At 39.2% G+C, this 22,614-nt stretch overlaps 1 protein-coding gene across 6 annotated transcripts in view; it reads right to left on the bottom strand.

The window, feature by feature from the left end:
* Nucleotides 1–22,614, bottom strand: part of LOC139754086 (uncharacterized) — a 76,237-nt gene that overhangs the window by 15,793 nt on the left and 37,830 nt on the right. For 3 of the 6 annotated variants that reach the window (XM_071671137.1, XM_071671143.1, XM_071671142.1), the window contains exons 2-11: nucleotides 12,618–12,708; nucleotides 12,320–12,460; nucleotides 10,308–10,406; nucleotides 8,625–8,785; nucleotides 6,796–6,987; nucleotides 6,006–6,203; nucleotides 5,710–5,868; nucleotides 4,753–4,945; nucleotides 3,262–3,392; nucleotides 1,552–1,722 (exon numbers count right to left, since the gene is read on the bottom strand). In XM_071671137.1, the coding sequence (XP_071527238.1) occupies nucleotides 1,552–1,722; nucleotides 3,262–3,392; nucleotides 4,753–4,945; nucleotides 5,710–5,868; nucleotides 6,006–6,203; nucleotides 6,796–6,987; nucleotides 8,625–8,785; nucleotides 10,308–10,406; nucleotides 12,320–12,460; nucleotides 12,618–12,708 (1,536 nt within the window). Of the gene's footprint in view, nucleotides 1–1,551; nucleotides 1,723–3,261; nucleotides 3,393–4,752; nucleotides 4,946–5,709; nucleotides 5,869–6,005; nucleotides 6,204–6,795; nucleotides 6,988–8,624; nucleotides 8,786–10,307; nucleotides 10,407–11,607; nucleotides 11,835–12,319; nucleotides 12,461–12,617; nucleotides 12,709–22,614 lie in introns of those variants that run through there. The other 3 variants (XM_071671138.1, XM_071671141.1, XM_071671139.1) reach the window with 3 other exon arrangements.

Here is a 22,614-nt window from a genome sequence, read left to right as displayed (position 1 = left end):
GCTATGAGCTGAGGAAAGATGAGTATATGGGAACAGAGAGGATGCATGCATCTGATTCACTATAAGTAAATGGGAACAATGATAACAAATGAAAATAATAGTATTCTTACTAAAGACTGCTTAACTGTGGTTAATCAGTAACGTAATATCAGTCCTACACTATGATATCACCATTCCTTTAATCAGTCAACGCCATCATCTTGTACTCTTACAGGCCTTGGGATATCATGTTGCCCACAACTCTCTGACAAGGATCATCCCTAGCCACCAACAGGACTCTAGCATTTCATAAGTGATTACCTCTTACAGCAGCATCATGGGCTTCTATCATTACCTCAGGTAACCTGCATTTGTTTGAAATCTTCACAGAAAACCTGCTCCCTAAATTTAGCCATATTTCTGTACTCTTTTCTTATTCCTCATTTCCCTGAAGTAATTAGAGAAACCCCTCACCAAGTACAACAAAGTATCCCATTAACTTTTTAATACATGAAAACACTAAAATTTTGATGAAAAAAAAAACCTCTTGAATTCCCATCCAAGAAAATCATATACATTCCACTAACTGATCTACTTGAGACTCACCACGGGAGACTATATCATTTCAGTATGAGTTTTGGACTCATACCCTCCTCTATTTTGAAAATCTTATTACAGATGACAACAGTTAACCTTAGACCATTCTTGTTCAATCTGAGTGATAAAGTTAAATATATCTATCATGAAAATTCTGGTGAAAATACAGTAATGCCTCTAAGTATGAGAACTTAAGACTCAAGACTGACAGAAAAAAGTCGAGATTAAAATACGAATCCAAACATTTCAAGAATCAAGAATACATTAATGAGAGCTTTCACTAAAAATATCTTATTCTAAAGACTATGCAGATCTAAAATAAACTGTCAGTCACCTAAAGGAAGGGATACGAGGAGGAACTCAAAACATGACAGCTATTTTAGTGTTCTGAATGGTGCAGATCAGGCATGGTCTCTTTCAGAATCTGTGTAGCCCCCTAAACATTTTGCAAAGCTCTGCATGATTTATTCATTATCATCATACAGGTTGAGTTGAGACACTGTTTGCAGCAGTAAGTCAGCTTCTAAATATGTACAGAATTATCAATTATTTAGGGAAGAGGGATGCCAGACCACAAAGCAACACTCATGATTTAAACCTATTTTATGCCCGACAGCCAAAATGAATGCCTAGATAAAAGAAAAAGAACCATCATACTTGATACAACAAACAGCAGAATGACATTACAAACAGGTGTAGGAAAGGTAGCACCATATTGCTGCCATTAAAGTTTTACTCTCAGATTACAAACGGAAATTCAACAGCAGAAGTGATATGAACATTACTGATAGTAAAATCATGAATATCCATGATATCCATTTCTATTAAGCAAGAATAATGTGTGAATGATACTGCATCAGATTACAAATGGAAATTCAACACCAAGGTGATATGAACGTTACTGACAGTAAAATCATGAATATCCATTTTCATATGGCAAGAATACTGTGTGAATGATGCTGTATCTTTACTTACTTCATGTGTTAATAAAATAGCCTTAACAGCCCTATCTTCCTCCTTTTCTTCCACTGATACCAAGCCAAGAGTTCTCCCTTCACGGCCATGTTCTCCAAGTTCTTGACTGACAGATCCAAACATCTTCCCAGGGGACCATACCACCCCTGTATCCTCACGGTATACACCCACCTATTCAAAGGTGTGGCAACAATGAAACAGAAATAAGAAGCACAATCCTGACATATGTCCACATTGTAAAAGAAGGTTTTTACAAATCATCTAATGTTTCATGTATTAATGTGGCATATAAATAAAGTTCTGAGGTCATCAGAGTATATGGGACAAAAACTAGGTAAATTTCAAGATAATTTTCTGTTTTCATCTTTATTCTCTCTTGCTTGAGATGGAGGACAAACCATTTCACATTGTACTACCACAAGTATGCATGTATGAAGAAATCGATGCATTTTACTCTTTTTATTTCCACACATCTCTCTTACCCTTACGTTACTTACTCGATCAAACCACCTCACACCACACATTGTCCTCAAACATCTCATTTCCAGCACATCCATCCTCCTGCGCACAACTCTATCCATAGCCCACGCCTCGCAACCATACAACATTGTTGGAACCACTATTCCTTCAAACATACCCATTTTTGCTTTCCGAGATAATGTTCTCGACTTCCACACATTTTTCAAGGCTCCCAAAATTTTCGCCCCCTCCCCCACCCTATGATCCACTTCCGCTTCCATGGTTCCATCCGCTGCCAGATCCACTCCCAGATATCTAAAACACTTCACTTCCTCCAGTTTTTCTCCATTCAAACTCACCTCCCAATTGACTTGACCCTCAACCCTACTGTACCTAATAACCTTGCTCTTATTCACATTTACTCTTAACTTTCTTCTTTCACACACTTTACCAAACTCAGTCACCAGCTTCTGCAGTTTCTCACATGAATCAGCCACCAGCGCTGTATCATCTTACACGGTGATATTTAAATTGTAATACCTTACCATTACCCACAAAACCTATAGTAAAAAAATTGCTTATATTTTTTAAGTTTTCTTTTACTTTTCTAAGAATGCTTAACATTTTGGTACTACCAAGTTTATGCAGGATATCTGAATCAATTAACCAACCCAAAAAAATCCTATCTAAATTCTTGATGACTGTATATACTGAAAAAACATTTCATTTCATGTATTCCCTCTTCACAAATCTCTAACCAGTCTGCACTGCAATACCTCATTAATCCATAAAAGTGCAATCAAAAAGTAAGTAAAGAAAAAATCCGAGTATCTTATCAAACTGCAAAATTACTTATTGGTACATCACTGCTTTCTCACTTGACATACATTTACAACCACTGTAACTGCCTCATTACATTTTATAAAAGTCCTCTGCTTCCTATCACTACTAATTTTTCTTTTTTCTTTTTGTGTTGCTTCACTTCAGTGCTCCACTGATGAAATGGTGGAATATACCTTTCCAAGAATCTATCTTCATTCTTTTTAAATAGCACCTAACTTTCTTTATAAAATCAATTTATGTAGCTTTGAGGTTTAATGTAGAGGCTTCTGTTTGTAACATTATGTGAACTCTGGAAGGCATTTTACTGGAAATGAAACCACAATTAACATATCAAATGAAACTAGGCAAAATGTATAAACAAAAACATCAAGAAACATTTCATCTCTAGATTCATATCCTCCAACTGACCTGATGTAGCCCTCGAGAAGTAACATGCTTAATGGTAAAAGTGTTGACAAGGTGACCATCAACAGTGTAGCGGATCCTGTCAGCACCACCATCCACAGTGAAAGAAAGCTTTAACAAAGCCTTCAGTACATCTGCAACATGTAGTTAATGACATGAATAACAAAATAAATTCATATCCTTATTCTTTGTCTACTCATATTGTCTACCTACAATTACATATACCTGTGAATGCCTAACCATAACTTTCTGCCCCAGGATCCCCTTCTGTGGGGCCCCATAGTGTTCATAAGGCCAGCTACATCCAATGTATGGGATGATATGGCAAAATGTATGGAGTAATACATATGTCCTTACAGGGTGAATGTGGACAAATGAAGAGTAAATGTTCAGTGTTTTCAGTAAAGAAGTTTTGGCTTGGTTGTGAAGGATCTTGAGATATGCTGGAGTGCAACAGTTATGGAGACTCTTCTGCCATGACCACCCCTTTGAAGGAGTTCCCAGAGGGAATGAGAATCAGAGACATGGATAGACACTATGCTGAATCAATGTTTGTTTTGTTGGAGAGATGGGTTGTGTCCAGAACAGACAAGATAGGATAATTAACAAACAGTTAATTCACTACACTTCAACCACCTGCCCATCCTAATTGGGAAAGACATGAGAGGGTACAGAGCTCCAAAGCTTAAAGTATAAGGAAAGAAACAGTAATCAAAATGACCCACCCTCAAGTTGTCAGCGCCCATAATCATGTGGTACAGCATCTTGCTGTGTACTGCATGGTCTAACTAGTGGGAGAGCACACAAGCTGCCAGCTCTCGGGAACAAAACCCAAAGTAATTTCTACCGAATTCGGAAAGTGAACCAACAATGAGGCATAACGTAAGTGGGCTAAGTTTTTAAGTTAGCTGAGGAGATTTGATAAGTTGGGCTGCTTTCAATTCAAGTTTGTTAAGAAAGGATACAAGGTTAGAGCCATCCCAGATGTGAGAGCAGTACTCCATACAAGGATTGATCAATACTTTGTATAAATGGATCAACTGTTCAGAAGAAAAGAAACTCTCACACATAAACAGGACTCCCAGTTTACAAGTAGTGTTTCTAAAATGGGGTATATCCTCCCAGATAGTTTAGCATTCATGATTAAATTATTTTTCCAACAAGTAAGAACTGAAGATCTCTGCCATGTACCTGTATTATTGTAACATAACTATTTGCCTACAAAATATACTCCCTGTTTCATGCCTATCCTCATACAAACTAAGGAAATATGCATTTTCCATAGAGAAACAATTCATATAAATGCATGCAACTAATATTGCAACTTCCCCATGAATATGATAAAGTAATTCACTATGTACTGATATCTCATGATAATCCTACAAAAAATATCTATTTCTGAGGAAAGAATACAGCAGAAGCACACTTCCGAGGAATATACTCTTATGCATCATCAATCTTACATCTCTCTCTGATGCCATAGGTATGACCTACCCTGGTGAAGACCATGACGTAGAGCTTGGAGGCAATGGACCCCTGTAGAACACCTTTCTATCTGCACTAAACGAAATGCAGCTGCAAGGGATGACACAGCCTTTACAGTTGCAGTAGTTGGGGAGCCACTAACCAGTTTTGCCAATTCTTTCAGACCCAATTGCGAGCAAAGGGATGATGACAATTGCAAAGCCTAAAATAAACCAAAACAGGAGAGCATTATACCCATTATACCTAAACAGCATCTCTAAAAACATTAATAGTAAATTCTCTTAACATGAAACTCCTAAAGTGCTTAGAACCCCAGCCATATCCACTGGTGAGATGACAGGTCAAAAATTATGATGTTATGTGTATGTATATCCTACACATTATCCAATAAGATTATTCCAACAGACATTATTCCCAATAATAAGTGGATCTGTTTTTCACCTCTAGTCCCTCATGCTATATCTACACGCTTTTGCCCCCATCTGACCAAATGTTTATTATAAAAATCTCTTTATTTGTTGTGACTCCTCTGACTGCTTCATTGAAATGCTATTTATGTCATCTCAAGAGCAATGACTGGACTAATTTATGAAAATTCGCTCTCCAAGATATTGGTCTCTCTTTTCTTACATTCTTCATCTCTCTTAGAACTTAGAACTTTAGCCCCCTCCCCCACACTATGACTCACTTCCATGGTTCCATTTGCTGCTAAGTCCACTCCCAGATATCTAAAACACTTCGCTTCCTCCAATTTTTCTCCATTCAAACTCACATCCTGACTAACTTGTCTCTCAACCCTGCTGAACCTAATAACCTTGCTCTTATTCAAATTTACTCTCAACTTTCTCCTTTCACTCACTTTTCCAAACTCAGTCACCAACTTTTATGTAACCTCCCCCTTATGATCTACCATGTAAATCTTTATATTCCTTGCTCAGGTGTTGGCTACAAGTTCAAGGAAGTTACCTCAGGCTCACAATGGGAGAAGGTCTCAATGTACTGCCTAGCCAGTGGGGCTACCACAGATGTATTACTGTGGATGGCAGCAGCAAAATATTGACTGAATCCTGGGATGACAGGTGAGTGAGCTTCTATCAAAAGTGAGCCATCTAACTTCTTCTTTAACTGTAGGAAGAATCCATTATCAGTGAACAAGATGATATAAACAGCATGTTCTCAGAAAATATATGTAAAAGTTAAGTCATCACCAAATATCACAATATGGCACCAATATTTCATGCATATAATTCTATAATATTTACATTGCAGGCTCCTCTATAAATAAAGTGAGTGCATTCTGTTACCCCTTCTTCAGATAGTTCCCCAGCTAATGGTTCACCTCCCAAAGTTGAAAGCACCCAATGAAGCCTAGCTTTCCTTAACATTTGTTCATCCACTTCAGCACTGAAGATATTTAGTTCACTAGTACTTAATAGCACTATCACCACTCCACCAAGATTCTGAAAAGGAAGATAATAATGAAATTACTATGATTACAGAAATGAATGCCCCTTGGATTTTATCAAGGGCAGATATCAAAGTGTGAATTGATTTACAATCTATTGCACATAATAATCAGAATCACTAAACGTCTCTATCAAGATATAAAAGAACATCATTATAGGGGACTTTTCCCTCTCTGAAAATAATGCAGTTACTTTTTTGTCAGTGTACTTCTGTCAAATGTCTTTATAAAAACCATAACATCTGAGAAAAAAAAAAAAAAATGACATAATAAGTGAGTTAGCACAATTGAAGAGTTATCAAGAATGAGAGGAGATACACAGAAAATCCTTATTTGTAAACTGTTATGAGTCTCAAAACTGATAACAAATCCTTGAACAAAACTGAAGCATGGAAGTAATCATATAGTGATAATTACTGAATGAGAGCCTTTACCAGAAACAAACATGCAGTTTCTGATTTTATATATACTATGACATACTTAAAATACAATGACTGCTGTTGAGACAGTGATGATTGTCATTTTCTCCTTTTTCTTCTGACCTAACAAAAATGCCTTATCATATGACCTGAGAGATTTACTCTTACCACTTTACTAGTAATGAAATGTGTGATCTCTCTCGTTAAATTGATTTCACTCTCAATTTGTAAGCTGTATATGATTCTGAGGCCAGCTCTTGATGCACGTTCTTGTAATACTTGGGATGCATGGTTACAGCTGGACACAACATTGATGCCCATAACTCCACCACCTAAACGGACAGCAGCAGCAAGGACAGCCTGGAAATTTTGATGGTTCACAGTTAGTGATATGAAAACACTTCTAGAAGGAACAGATTTTTCATTTGTAATATTCCAATTTCTAAATTTTATAACTTTTATCTTTTTTGTACTTTTTCTCTAATTTCCATGCTAGTGAAGCAATCAGAATGAGACAATTAAGGATTAGAGGAAATATCCTCACCTGGCTCCTGCTTTTTAGAAAACATATTTTATTACATAAATGACAGATCTGTGTATGATTAATGTTAATCCATTACATAGATATGTTAGGTTTTGCATTTTCAATCAAATAAAAGCATTCCCTCCTTAAGATAGAAGAAACTGTACCAGAAGATGCTCCAATGAGAAAACTTAAGCTAAGCAAATAAAGTTTTCCTATACACTTTTATTACATAATCTGAGATGTGTTTCAAGGAAAATTTTTTGTCATTTGTTGCTTATATGATAACATTACATTCTTAATGTACAGAGTTAGCCATGAAGCAGCTTTAATACAACAATATGACCATAAAACATTTGAAATATAGGTAATGTATGCAAGGGTGGTAGACATAGTAATAAGAGGAAGTCAGTCTTCATGATCTGTCTTGCTGCTTGTTTAAATGACTGATATTTGTACCGGGATGTAATTCAAAACAAAATAAATAATACAAAAAAATGTAAGATTTATATCCTGAATATAGTACAGTATGAAAATTTACCAAAAATAACTGAGAAGGATGCATATCAAGGCTTAGAGATAAAGTATAATGAAGCATGGGTGTTAGTGGGAGACACAATAGGTTAGGTCAATCTATCACAAAAAAAGTTCTGGGAAGTGGGTTTGTGCTGGGGTTTAACTTACTCTAAGGGTCTTAGACACTTGAAAGTACTAGGTTTAGAGATTTGGCTACAGAACTTGTCTTCTCACTCACCTAAAGCAGTGTAAAACATTGAATTTTGTTTCTAAACTAATTCTCTTCATGGTCTTACACCACCACATTCCTTTAACTCATGGCATGTTTAGAACTCATTTTGTCTGGGTGAAGTACTACAAATTGTTAAAATGAGGGAACAGAGCTTGTGTTGCTAACATGGGTCACTCACTGTATCAAAACAACAGCTTGTGAGAATGAATCTCACCACATGGCAACTGGCATCTGGGGGCATAGTACAGCAGAGTACACCAAGTTTGAAAATGTAACTATGGACCATATCAAATAATCATGGCAAACTTACACTAGATCAAACAATATCTGAAATGAACCAGTTCCCTAATGTCTTAACTACTTTAAAACAGAATTTCTTAGAATGAAACAATAATCAAGCATAGAGAACCTGTATAATAATTGATAATGAGTCACTCTGCAACAAGTATAAATCACTCAATAGCATTTGTTGCAGAAACTGACAGATAACATAATACAGTACTGTATCAATTAATGTTTTCCACAAAGAATACTTTATTTATAAAATGAGGTACCTTCTGGACCAAGAAAACTTATGATGCAATAACAGATAGACATAATGTATGTGAAAACAGTACTGTATATACCACAGCACAGTACACTACATTATATGTACATGTGTGAGGTTAGAAGGAATCATTTTCTTCAGTTATGTAAGAAGGTCAATTCTGCCTACAAGAAACCAACCTGTAACTGATCACTGAGGTGTGGTGCTGTGGTAAAGACATTATCAGCAGGAGTAACAGTGTGGGCAGCACGGGCATCAGTGATGAGGATTGGTGTCTTGAAGGCATGTAATGGTATGGCTGTCCCTGATACAACTCTGGAAGACCCAGTGGCCACAACACCTATGGAAAACAAGTCAGCCATATTTCACTTCACATATCTATTTTTACAGGATACTGATCAATGCTGTAGTCAATTTAAAAACCTCATTTATCAGTAATCTATGCCATTTTTCTGATCTTGTTTTGCTTTCAATCAGTTTGAGCTATACAAGGCATAAAAGTACTTTGTGACATTCATTAAAAAGTTCAATATATGAAGAGTAAAATACTAACTGGGGGACACACAATGGATTTTTCTATGTAAGTGCAAAATAGCAAATGTTGGAGTGTAAGGAAAAAAATGATAACGAAATGTTGGACGTGAGAGGAATGCTGTTACATGAAGAACACAAGATGAATCTAAAAGCTCATCAGTTATATATAAAAACATAAACAAAAAAATGTATTTTACATTCTATACATATTCACCACAAAGAATGATCAGGCAAGTCAAGTCACCACAAACAAGACAAAAATTACCATTTGCAGTGTGTTAGGCATGCTAGCCTTAAACAGCAGCTTGGAAATTTTATTGCTTTATATCAATACCTTGTCAACTTTGGGTGAGACATATTATTCAAAAACTTCAAATCACATGGTCAAGATGATGACAAACTTATATGCTACAAACACACACACACTGTGTGTCACAGGAGACTAAGAGAAGTGGAAGTGGATGGCTGGAAATTCTCCCTTCCTGTATTACTGTCTAAAAAAAAGGAACAGAGCAAGAAAACAAGTGAGGAGTTTTCCCTCTAAGGCTCAGTCATCTGCTCGTCAATACCTCGCTCATGCGGGAAATAGCAAGCATGTATGAAAAAAATCTTTTCCTACTTGTCTGTTTGCTGTTTCCCATAAGAGTAAGGTAGCACTAAGAATAGAAGAAATGGCCTCATACCCTATAAACTTTGCTTTACCTTACTTTCCTGCCCCAGGAGTCTCTTCTATCCCTATGAGACTCCTGCAGCACTTAAGAAGGTGAGGACCACAGGTCAAAAAGCATTGCGATGCATGTGTGCCTAAATGCAGAAAGCGCAGGGGTAACTGAGTAGTAAGTGATCAGTATCTTCTTTATGGTAGTTGCATTGTGTGCAAGAAGGGTCTTGAAATGTTGAAACAATGTTTGTAGTGTTGTAGTGATGGGTGATGTCTAGAACACATTCAGTCGAGTGTGACTTTTATTTGTCTGGGAGCATGGTTCCGGCCCCAACCTGAGCCAAGTACCCATTTACTGACCAGCTACAAGTGGAGGATGAACGGCTGGGTTGCCTATAAGCCAAATGTTGTACTCAGGATTGTAACTAGGCAGGTCCATGCATAACCATGGTCAGCAATAACAACTAATACACAATGGAAGCCCACATGATAAAGATATAATGAAAATATTGCAATACTGTATATCAAATCTATTCACAAAACTTTCTTTCTAAAGCCTAATAAACAGCGATTTAATTGAATCTTCACACATAAATGTTTCTTCTCATTACTATGTAACAAGTCAAGATATGGCAATTCAGAACGACAAAAGAAATCATCTAAATACCAAGTAGGGGAGGGTGTGGTGGCTGAGTGTCTTGAAGAAGCCTAAGCGTTTGCCGCAAGGCCATGTCTGGATCCCCACATGCATCATATACTCGAACACCTGGAAAAACATGCAAATACAACTACCTGTACATCATTATAATTTTGTAAACAGAAAGGTGACTTTAATCAAAAAGAAAAAGGATATACACACTCACATATTCAGTACAGTGATTTTGCAATTAATTTCCAGGAAACTGGGGCATCCGTGCACTTTACCATCCTGTAGTTCCAGGAAACTGGGACATCCGTGCACTTTACCAGCCTGTAACTTGGAGTATGGAGTCCCTAATTCTGCAAAAATTACTCCCACAACTCGCAAATTCCAATAATAACTTGGTTCACTTCATGTACATCGGAACAGTATACATGACAAAAGACAAATACACAAAATTCTTTTTCAAAAAGTGCTTCATAAACATGGGCATAAGAAGTACTTTTAGATAGGGATCTCTTTGGCCCAATATCACTTATCAAAAGGAAGAAAAGCAGATATACTGTACTACAGTATCAAGACTTTTTTTTTCAACCTGCAATTAAATGTAAATGACATATTGAAGTATATTTCTAGAAAATAAAAAACCTGTGGATACAGTGAATTCTGAAGGAACATCACTTCAAATGTCAGTTATTTCTTAAAGCAAATATCTGCAAATTCTTATCATCAGTTTGTTAACCCTTGATCATTAAATGAAGGTTGAATTTAGTGCTGCTGGCATATCCATTCCTGTCAGAAATGAATTTGGTATTACTGGAAAGTGTTGTGGTATTTGGAGCAATTCTACTGGTTTTGGTTAAAAATTTGGCTGCCTTAGCAACAACCTTTGCAATATCATTGTCAGATAATATGTTTTTGGGGTTAAAAAATCACATAAATGAATCATAGGGAGAGAAAGGACGGTGGTATTTACAATAACTGCCATCATTATTATGATATTATGATCACTGTTGAGTGAAAGGGTGGTAGCATGGACAGAACACATAACTGGGAGGATTAGTGCAGTTTCATTAAGGTGAAGGATGCATATCAAAGGTCTGCCTTGAAAAATTTGCAAGTAGTGGGAAAAAGAGACTGGATTTAGGGATTTGGAGAAAGTGTATGATAGCGTTGACAGAGAGACATTTTAGAAGGTACTAAGAGCATATGGGTTAAATGCAATGTTACTAATTGCAATGAGATTTTACCACAGGTGTAAGGCATGTGTGCAAGTAGAAAGGAAGTCTTGCTTTCAGAGTCAAGTCAACTGCAGTAACTGATTCACCTCCTATGCCTAAGATCCGCAGCCTAACGTAGTCCTGTTTCTCAATCAAGACATACGTTACTACCTCGCCTTTTAACATACTGAATACCTATGCTGACATCACACATCCTCGACGGAAATTCACCACCAATATCCTCTCACACTCCTCTTCTTATAACTGCATTCATGCTGTACTCTTCGGGTGGGCTGGGGAATCTTCACTGCTTTTAATAACTTTCTGTTTACAACATACATTTGTTGCCCCTTAAACGTATTTTGAGGCTGACAGGAAGTCAGCCTCAAAATACGTTTTCTCCCGATCCATGAATGCCGCAAAGCACTCTCTCCTGTCACAAATTCTTCCAAAAAAAAGTCGTCTCTTTCCCATTTTTCTTTTTTCACTTTTCAAAAAAAAAAAAAAAAAAGGGGTGGGCGGAAGAGGATATTCCCTGAGGCTCAGTCCTCTGGTCTTAACGCTACCTCGTTAACGCGGGAAATGGCGAATATATATATATATATATATATATATATATATATATATATATATATATATATATATATATATATATATATATATATATATATATATATTAGGTACACATTCAAAACTGAAAAAAAGCTACAAACCAACAGGTCAGGGTTATAACTGTTCATAGGTTCGACATATTACTTTGCTCAGGAAAAACTCACAAATCCTACGGCAGGAGTCATAGACGGTTATCATTTGTCATACCAATGGTGTAGTCATGCTGTGACTGGTTATTGATGGTATCGAGGGCCCACTCTGCGGCACCAACTTGCTCCACCGCACGCACGCCTACTGCACCACAGTTCCCAGAGGAAACCTCACGGCCGTGCAAGTCTGCTACTATACCTAAAATAAAGCAAGTATTTCAGTAAAGTGGCAGGAATTATGGGAGAAGATACATTATTCCCCTCACCCATATGCTAAAGTCGTCATTAATTATTTGTTTATAAGAGGAACCAAGTTAATACGAGGCGTTGCTGGACCAAGAGCCATATGTACTCACCAATAATAACATCTCCCTGCAGAACCAGCGGAGGTGGATCTACCGAGGACTTCACACCTCTCAGGGTAGCAGTCATCATAAGGAGAAAACTCTGCGGGTGAAACAGTAGTATGAGGACTCTATATAAACATTCATAAAGCAAAGGCACTCATAAAACCACTCTCTGCAATGTGGTTATTTTTTTATAATAGGTCGTCACCGGTAATGAAAACCTGTAATGCTATAACTTTAAGGCTATTTTGTGATATGGCAGGATTTACAAGAAATGAAAAAAGTAAAATGAAATTGTAGTTGACAGGCGCTGCAGGCCAAATATTCAACCAGCGACTGATCCAAACTGTGGCAATCACCCTGCCTGTTAGTAGCAGTACATTTAATGTGTAAATTCCGAGTAGCGATAGCAGCCAAGCTTTATTCATCAAACACCTTTCCACACTTTACTATTGTCTCTGTCCTCCCACTCTGATTCTAAGATACTAAAATTGCTTCTGGATCCCTATTCTGAAACAAAAAAATATGCTTGTTAAACAACGAGGTAGGTGTGTAACCCTGCCACAGGTTCACCGACATTGATGTACTCTTCAAGGTAAAGGCAATAAGGAAGTTCAAAAATAAGTTTGTTACAAGAGAGTGCAAGTTGTGGGATGTGGTTCACCGGTCTTTGGTAAGGAGGAGTGATCCTTCATGGTCGCTAGTCTGACTTCGTTTAGCGTAAAATGGTGAGCGTACGTGCTCCAATTGCCCAAGGAAGTTAATGTGAACCGAGGAGGGATCTGGTTTCCATTGGCCGCCTCGGTGACGGCAGACTAAGGAGTTGCCCTAACATTTACCAGCATTCATTTCCACATCATTAACACTTTAGGACAACTAAGACAAGATTCTTAGTTTACAAGTTACTATTTACCTGTATATCTTAAGTCGCTAACTACAGAGTCACAGTTTCTGTTCATGTCCACTTGTTCGCAACTTACCGGTTGAGAATCTGTATTTCCAAAGTCGAGGGTACTGTATTATCCTATGTGCGTCTTGCAAAGAAACATATTGTTGTCAATTTAGCAAACTTATTTCTGTGAGAAATAAAGGTTGTGTGAGACAAAATGTATTGTGGTACATAATGATGATTTACAAACTCTAAAACAGTTTGAACTACTGCAATGATACATACTCTTTACAGATCGCTTGAAAGTAAGACTAAATCTTATTACTGCAAAACTTTTCTCAGCTTCTGTGTGTTTTCTTTAACATACCTTTCTTACACCAGCTCTCATTATCAGTATTTTTTCTAACGGCCAACTTTTACGGAATCCATGAAACATCACTGTTTATCATCACACAGTTCACCTTTCTAAAGCTAACACAGTTGAGCTTTTCACTACACTGAACAATTACACCAGACGTATCTTATGGTCTCAACATTACATCGATATAGCGTAAAACCTCGCTTTAATTACCTTATAGTCTAATTCTCCAATCTTACATTCTCAGCAATATCTCCAAACAATAGATTGAAACAGGTACGGTTTCCTACCAACTACATCTCGCCAACATTATCATACTCAACATGCAACATGATTTACCTTATCCACATAACATTCGAACCCTAGAGGGTAATTTCAGCGCAATTGTAAGAGCTATTTCCTTGAGACATCACCCATCACAATCTAATTTTCACCTCATTCGATTCCACTTTCCCACCAGTAATCTAAATGGAAGAACAATACATAACTACACTCAGAGCCTTACTTTCACTTCATCCCACTTAGCTGAACTCTCTCTTCTACTATATCTCTCCAAGCATAATCAATCTGACATTGATATCTTTGGCTGGTCATCTTATGGTCAAACAATCCAGACTGCACATTAGATGATGTGCAATGGCAACAACAGTAAACCGCAGTAGAAATTGTAATGTAGACTATATCAACAATACTAAAGCAAGCTGAGTTATTGTCATCGATTCGCGTTTTATATGTAGTTTTTGAGGTAATTGTAAAGTTGCGTATAACCAACGACTAGCGGTGAAGTTGATGGAGATGCATACTGCTTGCGAAGATGAAAGTCTCTGTGTGAGGCACTTGGCCGCTTCTGCGCACTTCCTGCCGCTGTCATCAGCCATGACTGGAGCCGTGACTAATTTCTTAGTGACAGAAGGAGGCCCCTGACCACGTCGTGGGAGCCGCTCTGCCATGCTGACTTCCGCTGATGATTCTCACTTCAGCGGTATCTTCCTGACTGGATAAGCCAGGAGAGCGAGACAGCACACAAAACACGACCAGTCAAAACATTACTATCTGACTAGACACGACACTTGCTTTGAAACAGATAAACAGGTCACATCTGTTCGAATACTGTCATTGGTATTATGCTAAAACTAATAGCTGCATTATCTGATGACTCCTAGTAATCAGAAAATATTGAAATTATTTGTAATCACTTTACGAAATGCCTCGATATTCTAACTGAGAAGAATGTCACACAATAAAGTGAAACTATTTTTCTTTAAAAGAATCACAATGAAATTCCTTTGGTTCGATATAATCTGAGCAATTTCACTATGGACCATCTTACGAGAACCCTTCAGAAGACGCAATTTGTGTACCCAAAAATGAATGACTAATTTTAAACTGACTTTCCAACCTGTCTTCAGAGTGTGGTGGAAAGATAAACTGTAGGTTTCCAGTTGGTTCCCACAGTAGATAAGTCGATAAAGTCTCTCTACACAGTCCCGGCCGTCTGATGTACTGATTATGCTACAACTATTCCCTACAGTGAAACATACAATGTAATGGCACTGTAATTAGTCCCAAAAATGGGCTGCGGTGCAGTTCCCCCAGAGTCTAATGGTTTATACTGTGGTTCTTTCACAAATTCATATCTTAATGAGCTGGATTAAGCTTCATATCTGGTCCCCAGAATGTGATGTTCTACGTCTCTGCAAATGATTCATATAATAACATGTTTACGTTCATTCCCAACACTGTGATATACTAGGCCGTGTCTATTACCACCAGACCCTAAACCGCTAGTTAGTCTGTATCGATAATATAACTAATCCCCAAATGAACCCCTAGGCTTTGTATATCCACAAGCTTCGAATAACCAAGGCTTTGTACATCATGAGCTTCGTATAACCTGTATAACTAGTCTCAGAGTGCGACTGGATATGGACGGAATTCATATCGAGTTCCGACAGGGCAACAGCTATCTCTTAAGCTATTGGGAGTGAACATGCTAGGCTTAACGTGCATCTCTATAACCATTCCCACAATACGAGGGTTTAGGATCTATATCTACCTAGTCTGCACGATACAATGGGATAATTGTGGCTCTGTAAACAATCCCTGAGGTGTGATGGGCTAAGTTGTGGCTCCTTACGCAGCCCTTGAGGAACGACAGACTCGCTTGTGGCTTAATAATAAATTCTTTCACTGCCATAAGCGAGTTCCGCCGCGTCTCTGGTTTTGTCTTACAGCGGTGGTGCGCTAGGTCTGTGGCTGTCTAATCTTTCCATGTGATGTATTACCGAGTTCCGGAGTCGTTAGTTCACACATCAACACACCAGCTAGGAAGTTAAGAAAATTACATAAGTACCCACTGAGGCATTTGATTTGATCCTCCAGAGTGAGGATCAGCGGTCCGTTGGGTGACGATGGTGAGAGGAAGTGGTGGAGAGTGAAAGTGGCGAGAGATGGCAAGGAAGCGGCAGACGGTGAGAAAGGATGTGTTAGCAAGCGTAACAAGGCTGAATGGACGTGATGACTTGCAGGCTTATCAAGAGAACGGGACCCTTTTGAGATAACACCAGGTGTAGGTCTATCTACACAACATTAAGTTTAAAAGTTGTAGTTTTTTTTATTTTTATTTGAAAATGTGGTCATGGGCAAAATCATGAGATACATCTGGCAAACAGAGAAATTATAATATTGGTAAAGGATGGGATACAGTTTAGAATACTGATCACATGAATAACAGTTCATGCCTAGGACTAGACTAGAACAAATAATTGACAATTGCTGTGCGTTGAGTGGATGGTCCGACAGAGAATGATCTCAGTGCAGTTGCATATTATTGTCGAGGCTACAGTATCGAATAGAATGTCAAACCTGGGGCGGTGGAGGGCTTCGTTCTCCTGAAGTTATCCCTGGAATAAGAAGTGAGATTCCAGTGGCAGCTCTGTTGTGCTGAATTCGACTGATACAGCGACAAAAGGTGTGATACCAGAATTCGTTATCATATGTCATTTCTACAACCAGTGCACGTTGAATGTTTGCGAGTCTGTCGAGTCTATTGGTAAATTTCTTGCGCACCGATTGATCCAGTTTTGGCAGGCTGCCTTTCTTTTGATTGACGAGGCAATAGTTCTAAAGTTCTTTGAAGTACTGATACTTTATCATTTTACGGGGCATCATTACAGATCCAACACCATTCATATTCTGATCACTTGAGAAAACTGAGACTGAGGTTAGAAATTTGTAGTCTCTTTTCTCCTACTAAGACTAACAAATTATATGAACCATGTATACGGTCTTTATTTGTGTGTTACTAGCAAGTACAATGTACTGAGGGGCAGGCAAAGTTTCTCCTGCGACTTTGAGATTTGGCGAGCCGGTGGCAGTGCAAGACCGTCTACAGGAAGGACAAATTCTCTTAAACCTCCTTTCGCCCACGAAATGAACAAAACTGGAAAATACGATCATAAGAAAATGTCGACACCAACGTGAATAATCTAGCTCGCATGTGTCACGTAACTGGATTAGTTTTGGCGGGTTTTGTTGGGCTGGGATAAAACAGGTTATTTTCCAGTAGTTTTTTAACTTTAATTCACTTCCATGTTACGGAGTTATCTTCGTCTTTCTCTGGAAGGAAAAATGAGGCTACCATCTACTGAGGTAACTGTAGAACTAACATGACTAACAAATACATCATCTCGTGTATTCTGTCGTATATCACTCTCCCTTAAAAAGACTGCAAGAGGATCATTCTAAAACCTTAACATACACATAAACAATAAATACCATATGTTTTGAGGCAAATTAGCATTTTTCTTGAGGATTAGTTACGGTGTTTTCTTACAATTCCTTTAGAAATGAAATTAGGAACACACACACACAAACACTATACATATTCTCCCTTCATGGGGAACAGGAAAGATATCTGAACTGCCAGCTTAATTCCTGGGAGACTGAATGAATGACGAACCTTGAACAGTACCGCCGGAACCCAATTATGCTAGACCCATACAAAAACCTAAAGAACTCATAACCACTCTTGCAAAGGAACATCCACCGACTAAACGGTCGTATTGTCACTACACTGTGGTGACGTATACTACCAAACACGGTTGTCCACATATTGAAAAATAACTACGAAAGTCTTACAAACGCGAAAATTTACGATGGCGAAAAAACATGGACAACAAAGTTGTTATAAGATACGGAGCTCATGGAGAGTTCGTACTGATACATATATTCTACATATGGTTTTAGTTTGACTTTGCTCCCTTTAATGCACCAACACTATCGAAGAGAGCGCCATCAATCTCAGGTATGGATGCAGGAGTCCAATAAGAATATAATCACTGGACAATGAGGGGAAATCGCTGGCAACTCTCGCCGCCACGGAACGTAGCTATGATTCCCAAGGAAACTGTATGGTTGTCCTTTTGTCCTTGAAGCCTCCACACCAGGCCACGGACCTACCACTAGACCTGCCACCATCACAAAGTCCCTCTTCCCGCGTTGTGTGTGTGTGTGTGTGTGTGTGTGTGTGCCTATTGCTGTTTATTTCATCTCTTGGTGACTGGGCATACCTCGTACAGCCTGGCTCCACCTGTTTTCTGCATCTTCCGTCGCCATGAAGTCCATGTACGCACCGCTCCTCCTGGCAAAAACTTTACCGCGAAACAAAATACCTTAGATTTTGTATAGCATGACCATCATATGTCAACAAGATCAGATAAAAGCACAAGCCTATAAAACCTGTCACATACCCACCACAGCTCCTATAAACACACCACATATGCTTTAAACCCATCACATATGCCACAAACCAAACACACATGCCACCACATATATACCACGTCAACTGCAAGCCCACTACAGACACCGCATCCGTAACAAGATATATCAAATCTTTCATGTCTCTCGGCAATATCTCATGCGACATTAGCTCTAAAAGAAAACATGTATCTCACAGCATAAGGACACGCATTAAGAGGAAGAGGGGTATATTTACAAGCTCTCTTTAAGATGGACGAGATCAATGTCCTTGTTACACAACAGATGGAAGTCACGATACCCTGCTACACGCCTCCCTGAAGGACATGATAGCACATACGTTGCCTAAGGTCTCGCTACGAGTTAGATATAAGGAAAAGTTCATTCATTTCTAGACTTATATACCGTGATATATGTGTCTGGTCAACATTTATCTATGAAAAATTTCAACCTGCGCTGCATGTGTCGTGCTACGAGTTATTCATAAGGGAAAAAAGCTTCTTAATTTCCAGAGACTTGTATACCATAATATTTGCTTCTGCCTAATACATAAGTTTTATAGATTTAAACTTCCCAACATTTAGCAGTCCTGAATACAGTACCTGCATCCCCCCCCCCCCATACACAAATTTATGCAAATGCTTTCATCAAAATCTGATCAATTCATCGCCTTCAGAGAGGATACCTATGGTGCGGGTATGAAGTTTCTATCATGTTCTGTTCTTGTGTTATCCTGCGGCCAATAAAGCGTACCGTGACGGACGTAGAGAGACAATGATAGACTGAGGGCTACAGAGCTGTCTGCCATGAGAGAGAGAGGGATGGGGGAGGCGAGGAATGCAAGAAGAAAGTGATATATCTTCGTCACATCCAGAGTCGCCATATCCATGTAATAATGGAGATCCCTTTTCCCAGTGAGGATCCCTGTGCCTAATACATAAAAATACGAAATAATTTTAGTGAACTAGCAGCTACTGCACGTAGAAACCAGCTTAAACCTTTAATGGCTAGTCTACCTGGTTGGGGTTCCTGATTCGACGTAGATTCTAAGGATGGGGGATCTCACTTCTACTGAATCCTCCTAAAACAAGCAAAGGCAGTAAGCTACCCCCTGCAACTCCATGACCATAGATCAAGCCAGTAAAACCAGCTGGCGGAACTATGATAGTAATGCAGCGAGACAATTTGTCTTCCTATGGTACATGGCTGAAGCCTGGTCAGCAAGAGACACGAGACACGCATAGCAGGGGTTATTCTTGCGGGAATGGAGGCATTTATCCTCTCTTCCTCCAAGACGACCTCTTCATCCAATCCATGGTTCAAACGTTCCTGTTCCGAGGCCATTCAAGCAAAGGATCAGGCATACCGGGCTTGGAAAATTTCTCCTTCCTCTGGTTCCCATTCAACTTTCATCACTGCCAGTAATCGCTGCAAGCACGTTATCCCTGAGGCGAAGCGTTCCTTTATTCAAAGGAAGTGCGATAACCTCTCCTCGTCATCCACTGATAGGTCTTTCTGGTCTTTAGCTAAGGTTACCGTCTAACAACTTCTGTCGCTCTACCTTACCATCACTTTTCCGCTCTGACTGTACTATAGCTGTCTCTCACGTAGACAAAATATCTCTCTTTGGTTCCCGTTTTTCCTCTAACTCCACCTTGGATGACTCTAACAATCCTTCACCCCCTGATGCTCCTCTTACTAATCCTATGCTCCTTCCCTTAATCTCTTTTCGGACTGTCCGAAAAGAGCCTCTTTCTCTGGACATGAGTGTGCCTGCCTCTGAACTTGCACCTGAGCTTGCTCGTCTGTTCCGTTTCTGTTTAAAAACCAAATCTTTTCCCCTCTCCTTGGAAGCATGTATTGATACATCCTATCCCTAAGCCGCAATGTTGGTTAACTTTCCCTCTTCTATGGGTATTACTTTGGTGTTTGCTCCCGAGAGCTGGCTGCCTGTGTCCCACACCACTAGCTAGACCACGTGATATACTCGGCAAGCTGCCGCGTCACATGACTATTGTGTGGCTATCAGCAACTCAAGGGTGGGCCGTTTTGATACCTGCTTCTTTCCCTACACATCAAAACTCTGGAACTCTCTACCCTCTCATGTCTTTCCCAATAACTATGACCTAGCACATTCAAAAGACAGGTTTTTCACTTTCTCAAAAATTTGTAAATACTTTCCCTAGTCTTTTCCCGTTTCATAATTCCATATTTCAATCAGGGTCCGGCCTTGATATAAAACTTTGTCCGTGACTGGAGCCTTAAACGAACAAACAAAAACAAACGCGTGGTTTCCTGCTGTCACAAAAGAGCGCCTCCAGCGTGGCCGGGTCATGCGCTAGCTTATCAATTCAGTAAAAGTGTCTGTCGTCTCTCGCAACGCAGTCTGCAGACATTCAGTGTCGTGATGCAAGTGTACAACCAGATCTTGTTCACTGTCTTTGAAAACTCATTCCTTCCTTAATGAAAAACTCGATATACTCTTATCTGGCTTTCCACTGTATTTTTCTTTTCTTATACCTATGTCAAGTACTCATTTTATCGACCAACCCGTAAGGGTGGATGAACAGCTGGAATTACTGTGATCGACTGCCATAACCAGAATTCGAACCAATGCGCTCGACCCTGGGCGTCTCGTGTATACGTCACGGTCAGGAACGCTAACCGTTACACCACGGGAGATCCCCAAGTACAAACTGAAAAAAGGCAATATTCTTCAAATTCCATTTTATTCCTTGAGCACTACGGTACTTTCCTTGACCAAAAGGTCACGTCATCTTACCCGAGAACTTGTACCGTCATGCTCAGGGGCTTATATAGATTGTGTGTGTGAAAGACATGACAGTATTCTTATCTAAAGCCAACCAAGCTATCATATGAATACACTAAACAAAGGAACTGGGAAGCCAACCCGCCTATATAACTTTTCATCTGTAAGGCGTCTGTCAACTGGACTAGCAAGACAAACAAGTTCACTGACAGTAAGAAACTCAAACCGATAAAAATACGAAAAAAAAAAAGAAGTAAAGCAGAGCTGGACTGTTGGTCAAACTTTCTCTCGACGAGACCGTCCTCTCGCAAGACAGCGATAAATCTTGGTCTGTAATCATTCACAGGTCAGAGAACTCACGAAATATGATCACCAAACCAGCCAACGAATTAAATCTAACTTTCATTTTCACTCTATCAGTTAGTTAACTCGGGTAACATGATGAGAGAGTGTGGTGTGACGGGGTTGGGTGCTCCCGCTCCCTGGCGGCGGCAGATAGTACTAGGATGGCAGATGCCACGGTCGACCACCGCGGCAAAACCTGCCCGCGGAGCCACCTCATCCTCCCCAGTGACTGTACACCGCCAAACCCTTAATTCTCCTCCTCCTCAAATATAAATTACATAAATTTCGAATTTATCTACATCAAGTGACACCATTAGGAGTACACATGCAAACTATAGCTTGAGCTGTGCATAAATAAACTACCTCCATCGAGAATACAAATGACATTTAAAGTACGTCATGAGGAAAACACTGGGCGCAGCAGCGTACCATCAGTTTCCAAGCATGAGAATGGTACCCATCTCCGGTATCTTCCTGGGCGTGTCCTTACATTACGCCACGGCCACACTATGCACTACACAGACTTCCCGACGCTCCTGAGCAAATGACGCTCTGGTAGTTCGACCAAAGTCGATTTCCGAATTCGGTGTAACTCCCCGATGACTGGCAACGACACGAGTTTAATTTTGTTCTTTACTAGGGAATCGCATTGGTGAATTCACAAAAGTTCGTGCAAGTTGAAGAGGGACAGCAGCCTTTTGGAATGATAGTAAAACGTGTGTAAACTATTTCATGATTGGGATTTTCTCCAGCGACTACTTTTACTGTGCCGTTCAAATTCTACATCGTCTTACAGTGAAAAAAAAAAAAAAATAGTGAGTGAAACAAGTTAGGGCCTGAGAATTGAGGATATCTTTGCGTCATTCCCACGTGTAGAATACCCAAC

Source organism: Panulirus ornatus, chromosome 16 (assembly GCF_036320965.1).
Source record: "Panulirus ornatus isolate Po-2019 chromosome 16, ASM3632096v1, whole genome shotgun sequence".
NCBI classification, from domain to species: Eukaryota; Metazoa; Arthropoda; class Malacostraca; order Decapoda; family Palinuridae; genus Panulirus; species Panulirus ornatus.
This window is presented reverse-complemented; position numbering and strand designations above follow the sequence as displayed.